The sequence below is a fragment of the Cebus imitator genome, unplaced genomic scaffold (assembly GCF_001604975.1).
Source record: "Cebus imitator isolate Cc_AM_T3 unplaced genomic scaffold, Cebus_imitator-1.0 Scaffold429, whole genome shotgun sequence".
Taxonomy (NCBI): Eukaryota; Metazoa; Chordata; class Mammalia; order Primates; family Cebidae; genus Cebus; species Cebus imitator.
This window is the reverse complement of record NW_016107744.1, coordinates 615,441-625,372: the sequence shown is the minus strand read 5'-3', so window position 1 is coordinate 625,372 and position 9,932 is coordinate 615,441. Positions and strand designations below refer to the sequence as shown.

General features: G+C 37.9%; 1 protein-coding gene across 3 annotated transcripts in view; it reads right to left on the bottom strand.

Annotated features, from left to right (window-relative positions):
* The window catches only part of TMEM19 (transmembrane protein 19), a 43,150-nt gene extending 36,716 nt beyond the window's left edge, over positions 1–6,434 (bottom strand). For all 3 annotated transcript variants that reach the window (XM_017510077.2, XM_037731904.1, XM_017510076.2), the window contains exons 1-2: positions 6,024–6,434; positions 3,175–3,288 (exon numbers count right to left, since the gene is read on the bottom strand). In XM_017510077.2, the coding sequence (XP_017365566.1) occupies positions 3,175–3,288; positions 6,024–6,153 (244 nt within the window). In that variant the 5' untranslated portion in view covers positions 6,154–6,434. The remainder of the gene's footprint in view (positions 1–3,174; positions 3,289–6,023) is intronic.
* Between the last annotated feature and the right edge of the window lie 3,498 nt (positions 6,435–9,932).

The following is a 9,932-nucleotide window of genomic DNA, read 5'->3' as shown; positions in this document are numbered from 1 at the left end:
AAAAAAAAAAAAAAAAAAAAAAAAAAAGAATAAAAAATAAGATAAACATTTTATAGAATGAAATAATTAGGAAAAAAGCAAAGGTTTTAAAAAATCAAACATATATTCTTAATCATCTATTATGTATCTAGCACTATTCAAAGAAACATGGAACACAGAAGCATAAAATACTCTGTCCTCAAGGAGTTTATAATCTAGTAGATGTCCTTTATGGTCAAGGAGATCAAGCGGCATATTATACCACCAGGATAATTTTTAGAAACATACATATTATATTTTTGCTACCTGACTTTAGAACTATCAGTTACTACTGAAAGCAAGTTAATGACTTGCTTCCATCTGCTACTACATTTGATCATTTTCATTTGTTAGGGCTAGCAGCAAAGAAATGACCTTATTAGATTTGAATCCTATTCAATAAGAATACTTGATAAAGCACTAAGAAGCCTAGAACCAGAAACTTTCTAAGTGGGAATACTTCATTTAATTTTACTCTGCAAGTGTTGGTTTTAATTTTCGGCAGTTTTCATTGTTTTCGGCCCAGAACTGTCTATTCTTCCTTCAAATCTCGATACGTATTTCTCTATTAATGCAGATGATAACAATAATCAGCATATGTAATGAGGTAGGAGAGAGGTCAGAGGGGGAGGAGTAATATGAGCAGAGATACGAAGAAATAAATGTTTGTGGCAATGCCAATTTAATAGTCATTCATGTATAAAAATATGGTTGAAAGTACATAATAACTAACAATGAACATTTTTGTATAGTTTACACAGATGTGTTACCTCATATAATATCTTGTTTGAGCTTCATCAATAAGCCCATAAGGTATTACTATTGGAGATATTCCATAAGAGATTAAGAAAGTGAGGCTCCTAGGAGTTACGTGGCTTGCCCAAGTTTGCACTGATAACAGGTAGCAGTATTTGGTTCCAAATACATATTTTTTAATTCTAAATCAATATAGGGGAGGAGTAGAGGCTCAAGGGCTAGAAGGGAGGAGAGGAAACTGCAGCAGGAAAGAAACAACAGTAGAGATCATAAAAGTCAGAGAAGCAGGAAAATATACAGCACAGAAGCCAAAGGAAGACAGAATTTCAAGAAGGACTTGACGTTTCTTTCTATAAGAATAATAAATTCTAAGGCAAGTATATCTGAGAGTGTTTTTTTTTTAAATTTTTGAGACAGGGTCTCACTCTGTTGCCCAAGCTGAGTGCAGTGGCACGATCAGCTTCCTGTGTAGTTGAGACTTCAGGTGTGCACCATCACGTGAAGTCTCATTTATATTGCCCAGGCTGGTCTCAAACTCTTGGACTCAAGTGATCCTTCTGCCTTGGCCTCCCAAAGTGCTGGGATTACAGGTGTGAGCCATCTGACCAGCCCAGAAAGAACTGTTTTTTAGCAAACATAACTCCTTGTTATTATATTCAAGCAGAGATTGTTCAAATTACGTTATAAATGAATTAATACTACCAAAGAAATAACAGCAGTGCCTGCTACATAGTAAATGTGACATAAGCACCTGTTAAATAGGTAAAACATAACCATTCCTAATACTTACTGATTATATGGTAAAATAAAATTCATATAAAGATATCAATATGCCCAGTTAACTTTAATTCTCTACCCCACAAAAGAAAAAGAAATCTCACAATAGAACTTAAACAATATTTCTTAATTATGAATAGAATTGGCATGATTTTGAAGAACTCTGCCTAATAATAATAAGCACTAAATAAATGTTGGCTATGCATCCAGCCAATGAGGTAAGAACTTTAAATTATCTCATCTAATTCTCTCTATGACCTAAAAATGAAATAAGGGATAGATCCAGGCTTTGTGGAGCCCAAAGCTTATATAATTTGGGGTTCCCTCTTTAAGAAAAAGAGTAAAAAAGTTTTGACCTTTGCGAAACTGACAGAACCACGGGACCATGAAAGCACATTGCTAGAGCATATTTATTCAATTTTATCTCTCGCTTCTTTTCCTATTGTTATTATTTTCTAGTCAAATTGAGCCTTACTATTCTTATTCTCAAGTAAGCCAGGATTATAGATATCTGGACTTTAGCACCTGTTATTCTGTCAGCCTGGAACATGATTCTGTCAAATCTCATCACTAGTTTCTTTAGATACCAATGTAAAATGACCTCCTTAGAGAAAAGCACCTGACACCATCTACAAAAGAATGCACCACATCTTCCAACGTATGTACTTAACACTTAATTATCTTTTAATATTTTTGTCATAAATTGTATGAATACCTGAAAAGTTATATCTATTTTATTTACTATCTGTCTGCCCTAAAGAATATAAGTGCCATAAGAAATGACACCATGTCCTTTTTGTTTACTGATCTATCCCAAGTTTCTAGAACAGTGGTACATAGTAGTAAGTGTTCAATAAAAGTTTGCTAAAAGATGGGTCAGACATGGTAGCTCACACCTGTAATCCCAGCATCTTGAGAGGCCCAGGCGGGTGATCACATGAGGCCAGGAGTTTGAGACCAGCCTGACCAATATGGTGAAACCCCATCTTTAATAAAGATACCAGAAAAAATTAGCTGAGCATGGTGGCACAGGCCTATAGTCTCAGCTACTCTGAGGCTGAGGCACCAGAATCGCTTGAATCCAGGAGGAGGAGGTTGCAGTGAGCTGATCATGCCACCGCACACCAGCCTGGACAATAGAGCAAGACTGTCTCAAAAAAAAAAAAAAATTACTAAAAGAATGAATACATGGCCTGTTCCCAACTTAGTTTTGGAAAATTAATCTAGAACACTAAGTTTGGACTGCTCTGTTTGAGATTACTAACAGCAATTTCCAAGAGTTATTCTCTCAAAATGCTTTATTTTACATCTAGGAGGAGTACTCCAGGGTTTCTGCTAAATTAATCAAACTAAAGGAGCAGAATAGTCAAGGTTCATCTATCCCCATTAATCTACTTTGTATCAATTAAAAAGTTTAATTTGTATGTTACACTGCAAGTGTACATTAGTTTCTGAAATTTTGATAATAGGAATGCTGAGCAAGATATAACTTTATCATTGTCTAAAATATATAACACTATGATTTTTAGTCAGTCTCATATATTTAGAATTTAGAAAACATATATTTAAATTATATAAGCAAGCACTTATTAGTTACTGTAAACATTCAAAATAAAAACATACCTCCTAGAGCCCCACTGTGATCTAGACTTTTCTTTTTGAGGCCATTAGAGACGATCAGAACAGGAACAACAATAGAAAACAGCCAACGCCATGGAGAAATAGGCCGTAAGTTACCTGAAAAATTATAAAGGTGGAGCACAAATTGTGTTTTGGCAGTTAACTTCTGTAACTGCTTTTGGATTAAAATATTGTCATAAGTACAAACACTGAGATGAAGTCACCAAAGACAAATACAGTCATGCATCACTTAAAGACAGGGATATGTTTTGAGAAATGCATCCTTAGGTGATTTCACAGTTATGCAAACATCACAGACTGTACTTACACAAACCTAGATGGTAGGGCCTACTATACACTTAAGCTATATTCTATAGCTTATTGCTCCTAGGCTACAAACCTGTATAGCATGTTACTGTACTGAATACTGCAGGCAATTATAACAGAATGGTATTTGTGTATCTAAACATAGAAAAAGTACAGTAAATATATGGTATTATAATCTTATGGGAAAATGTTGTATGTGTGGTCCACCATTGATCAAAACATCGTTATGTGGAGCATAACTGTATTTATGGTAAGACATGCATGCATATTTTCAGAGAAGCAGTCTTATTGGGGAATGGCCAAATAAGTTATGTACAAGTATAAAAAATCTTTTACTGCTATTTATGATAATAATGGATATCTAGATATTTGAAATGAATCTCTGGTTCTGTTTTTTAAAGGGTGCACATATTAAATTTCAAGGACCACCAGAACAAACTCTTTTTTTAACGGGATCTTATTCCTCTCTCTGCCTTTTAGAGCACGCCTTATTCAATGGTTAGAAATTGATTATTCCAAAGGCTGCATCCAGCTCACAGACAATTGGCTAGCAGAGTGAGTCAATATTTAAAGAGTAGGAGATACCATATAAAAATCCACATTCTTGGTTTCTAAAATTGACAAGTTCTGCCCCACATGGCAGAATTGACTAAAGGTAAAGAAAGGTCCCTTCCTTTAATCAGGCCATGGCTTTCCTGTTTAAAGTTCCCGTCACTCCTGATAGACGCCTAAACGCCCAGGCTAAGTGATTTCCTTATGGTAAAGAAAACTGTGAACTACTGCGTGTGTTTCTATCAAAAATGGGAAAATAGGCAGGGTTTGGTGGCTCACGGGTCAGGAGTTTGAGACCAACCTGGCCAACATGGTGAAACCCCATGTCTACTAAAAATACAAAAATTAGCTAGGCATGGTGGCAGGTGCCTGCAATCGCAGCTACTCGGGAGGCTGAGGCAAGAGAATCGCTTGAAACTGGAAGGCAGAGGTTGCAAATGAGCCAAGATCTCACCACTGCACTCCAGCCTGGACAACAAGAGCAAAACTCTGTCTCAAAAAAAAAAAAAAGGAAAACTAAAAGACAAGAAGGGCCAAGTATTCAACAAAAGATGAGAAATATCCTATTTCTGGAAGTGAAAACTATTACCACATGTCTAATACACAAAAACTTGCAGTTTCATTCATTTGTATTAGGTGACTGGCCCCCCAGAGGGATACTTCAGTTTACAAATCCTGATTTATTCTATTTAGTTCAAGTCATAGTAAATAGTGGCACTAACAAGAATCTTCTCGTATACCTCTCCCCTAAAACTCGGATCTCCCACTGTGAATTTTTATGAACAACCCTGAGAGCTTCTGTACCCGGGAAAACCCTTTCCAATTATTCATGTGTCTGTTTGCAAAAAGACCACAGTCTGAAATGGCAATCCCTTATGATATAACCATTTAAGACAGTTCACTTTCTCATTCTCCTTTTCAGTTTTTCCTTTGTTGTGAACTGACCAGTATTTTGTTTTTATAGGAGAAGGAAGTTTGTGTACACAGAGGCTTATGCTCTAAAGCACCTCAAAAGCTTAAAGATCTGAGTTCAGAGTACTTTATATTTAAGCAATGTAGCTTTAGGCTTCAAAAGGAGTCTATTCCTTTAAAGCAACGAAATGGCAGATAAGTCTTTCAGCTCTCCAAATGTAAATATTGTACCGTCTTTAATTCTCATTATTTTTACAGAACATGTGAAACCATTACTAATACTCTCTCTCTTCTTTTTTGGAAAGGAGTCTTGCTCTGTTGCCCAGGTGGGAGTGCAGTGGCATGATCTTGGCTCACTGCAACCTCTGCCTCCAGGGTTCAAGTGAGTCTCCTGCCTCAGCCTCCCAAGTAGCTCGGATTACAGGCATGCGCCACCACACCCAGCTAGTTTTGTATTTTTAGTACAGACAGGGTTTCACTATGTTAGCCAGGATGGTCTGGAACTCCTAACCTCAGGTAATCTGCCCGCCTCGGCCTCCCAAAGTGTCGGGATTATAGGTGTGAGCTACCAGGCCCGGCCCATTACTAATATTCTTTTTCAAAATTAAAAGCATAACTGTAATTGCTGTACAAAGCTATGTTCACCTCACTGATCTTTCACCAAGGCAGATGGAATAGTTACACAATATATAAAGACATTTCGAAAGAGGCATAACTAGGCCCGATCTGGTGGCTTGTATTCCTAGCACTTTGGAAGAACCAAGTGGGAGGATCACTTGAGCCTAAGGGTTTGAGACCAGCCTGGTAACACAGAGAGACCCTATCTTATAAAAAGTAACAATTAAAAAAATTAATAGGTATAACTCGAATTATCACAGCAAGCATTTATTAAAGACACGATTTATATTATCACGTTAGTAAGTTAAATTCAGGCTATGTAAGTTAAGTAAACACAATCATTCATAACCATCAGATAATAAGAGTTTTGGATTTCACAATGGCATGTTTTTTAATTCCACTGACTAGATTACAGAGAAATAATTTAGAAGATTCATACTTACCATAGTAGGTGCTTGCAGTCATTGACATAATCCAGAAAGCTAAGGAAATGCAAATGATCAGGCTTAATACAACTATATTAGTTATCATCTTTATATATCTTTTGCATATATTGTCGTCGAGATCTGTCATGAAAAACAAGGATTTGCGCTCCTGCGGGAGAGAATACTTAGCGTTTCGGAGAGAAAGTCATCTACGCTGTGAGCAAGACACTGATTTGGAAGCAAACATAAATGCCAACATATTCCACCAACCAAATATTCAAAAAAATCACAAAAATTCAAACTCCTTCTGGAAATTCCTGCTGGTGGAGAGCGCCAAGTCATATGGGCAGGTCAATGCCTCACTGCAAAAGCAAAGCGCAACCCAGCCGACTGTGACGGCCGGCTCCCGGCTGGCTGGCTGCCTGCTGCTCCGCGCCTAAAAGGGGACACCAGGAAGGGGAAAAAGGAAGCCGACGCAGCCAATCAGCGGTCCCGGCGCTGGCTAGCTCCGCCCCCCACCCGTCACAGACTTCTCATACGCGGGCGGGGTAGGCCTGCGGTGGCAAAGGGGCAGCTAAGACACCCGAACTTGGGCAAGTCTGTGAAGCGAGCCCGACGCAGCTGAACGCAGTCACGTCCAACAGTTGCCCAAGCCGCCCCAGGGTCCAGGTACAGCCGACCTTGGCCGAGACCCCTGCAGCTAAGCCGGCGCCTCCCCGCGCCTCCGCCTCGCCCGCTTCGAGCATGCGCTGTAGCTGCTGCGGGGAACATAGCCCTGCTCACGTAGGCAGGCACTGCTGGCATCCTGGCCGGCTGCGTCTGCACTGCTTATCCGAATATTGGAAGCTTACGTCCTTGAGTTTGGGGACGTCCTTAATGATGAAAAGTGAAATCGCCACCAGGGTAGTAATACAAAATTGAAACAAGTGAATTTAGACCCAGTAAGTCTATTTCAAGCATAATAATTGAATGCTTTTTTGATCTATGAAGAGTTTATGACTGTATTATGGATTTTTTCCTTTTTTTTTTCTTTTTTTTTTTTTTTTTCAGGGAGGTGAGTATATTATGTTGTTGGAAGGGAATTCTGTGATTTGGGAAATTATTTAAAACATCGTTTAGTACCTATAATGTGCTAGACTGCTGGCTGCTAGCGATGTCAAGTTAAACGTAGTTTTCTACCATTAAGCTCTCGTAATTATTTTCGTAACACCACTTACATTGTGAAAATATCAATCCTCACACCCTTGTATTTAAAGTATGTGCATTTAGAAAGCAAAACGTCTTGTTAGCATTAAAAATCTGAGTCGTGGCTGATTTCCTTTTTTTTTTTTGAGTCAGGGTCTCCATCTGTTGCCCAGGCTGGAGTGCAGTGGAACGATCTCTGCTCACTGCAGCCTCTGCCTCCTCTAAGCGATTCTCCGTTCTTAGCCTCCAGAGTAGCTGGGATTACAGGCGCGCACCACCATGACCGCTAATTTTTGTATTTTTATGAGAGACGGGGTTTTGCCATGTTGGCCAGGCTGGTCCTGACCTTAGGGGATCCACCTGCCTCGGCCTCCCAAAGTGCTGGGATTACAGGCATGAGCCACCCATGCCGGCCTGATTTCATGTTTCATTTGAAATTAACTTGTTTGCCTGGGTTAACAGTAACTGATAATTACATAGTATTTATCAATTTTTTTCAGTTAATTGCTGACAGTGTAAGAAGAGGAGCCAGGTCCATTTCAGACACAGTATACAATTGTGTTTAACTCCCAAGAGTACTTAAAAAAAAAACTCACATTAAATTTCAAAATACATGCCATCTAATTAAGTAGTTAACTAAGAACCAAATCTGTGAAGTAGGACTAAATAGTAGTGGCCTTCTTGTACTAGATCACATCCATATATGGTCTTTATGCTGAAATTTATTATGTGCCTGCTTTGTTTTTGTTTCAGTCTGTTCTGCATAGGTAAATGATTGGATTATCTTACCAAGCTTCCTGGCCAATATCAATGTTACTAGACTGTTGAGTACAATTATTAATAATAAAAGCTAATGTTTTTGTGGTTTGCACAGTGGCATTGTTTTTGTCTCTGCTTAGACAAAATTATAAACTGGTCTTTTTTTTTTTTTTTGGCCTTACTTCATCACAGTCACAGAGTGACCTTCTCTGATTAGTTGGTGTTCTATAGGACAATCATAGCCTAGCTATGAATGTCAAGCTATCTCCCAACACTGGGGTATAGCTGGGTCAGGTCAGTTCCTGGATGTTAGTGATTATTTTCTTGTGACTATTAGATCTGGCTAAAAATGCATATTAAATAGTAGTGTCAGTGAACTGACCCTTCAAATGCATATTTTCCCTTCTACCTTAAGACCAAAATAATTTAGAGGAGTTAATGTAATTAAAATACAGTAGTTCTTCCTTACATGCAGTAGGCAGTTTCAGTTACCTAGGGTTCAATGTGATCTTGAGACAGGAGAATAGGGTCTGGAGGCAGGGAACCTAAGGCTTATTCGTGCTGACTTCCTATAGCTAAATCTGAAAGAAAATCCCAAACTTTTCACACCTAAGTAACAAAAGGACCAGAAGCTACTCCCTTTGCAAACCCCTCTTTTCTTCTGCATGGCATACAGAAAATTGAAGTTTGCATAGGAGTGTAACTTTGTAACTTCACTTCAGCCTCTAATTAGTTGCTTTCCACAACCAATCAGACTGACTGTGGGCTACTACTTCATTTACATAGGGTGTACACCAAGTAACCAATGGGAAACCTATAGAGGGTATTTAAACCTAGAAAATTCTGTAAGAAGGGTCTTGAGTGCCTGTGCTCCTGCGGCTCCCACCCTGTGGAACCTACTTTTGTTTTCAGTAAATTTCTGCTTTTGTTGCCTCATTCTTTCCTTGCTGTGCGTGTTTTGTCCAATTCTTTGCTCAAAACGCCAAGAACCTGGACACCTTCCACTGGTAACAATTTGAAAATATTAAAAAGAAAATTCCAGAAATATTCATAAGTTTTAAATTGCATGCCATTCAAATGAGCATGATGAAATCTCATGCCATCCAGCTCCATCCCACATGGGACATGAATCCCCTATTTATCCAGCATATCCATACAATAGACACTACTCTTTCGTTAGTCACTTAGGAGCTTTCTCAGTTACCAGATGGACTATTGCAGTATCACAGTGCCCTTACTTTACTTTTATTGCAATATATTGTTATAATCGTTCTATTTTATTAGGTTTCCCTGCTAATTTCTTACTGTGCTAAATTTATAAATTAAGCTTTATCATAGGTGTATAGGTATCAGAAAAAACATAAGTATATATAGGGTTTGCTATTATCCATGGTTTCAAGCATCCACTGAGGGTCTTGGAGTGTATCCCCAAGGATAAGTGGGGGGGACTATTGTATACTTTTAAAAAATCATGATTTTACTGTTATAATTTTTATAGACTATCAATCTTAAAAACTTCAACAAAGTCTTTATTTTTCTATTTACTTTAAAAGCCATTTCTGGCAATGGGAAATTTCTTGTTAGGCATTTCCTAAACTGTATTTTTTAACTTAGTAGTTATTCTTTGTTATTAGTAGGCATCCCTACCACTCAAAGATACCTCTGATCAAATTTAAGGGTGAGAAATGTTGTCTCCACATAGGATAGAGTATATTATTAATGGCTCTAAGAAGTTAAGAAACAAGCACATTTTTAAAAATGGTTCTGACAGTTGTCTTCACCAGATTTCTTTCCTGTAGAAAACATGCAGTTCGAGACTTACTATGGCAATCATAGAACAAACTGAAAGTTCATTGTTCCACTGATCTTTAAATTTCACAATATAAATATCTATTTAAGTGCTCTTTGATATAAAGTTTATTTCTAGGGTAGATATTTATATTCAATACCAATCACAAAAATTATTCTTTTTTTTTTTTTTTT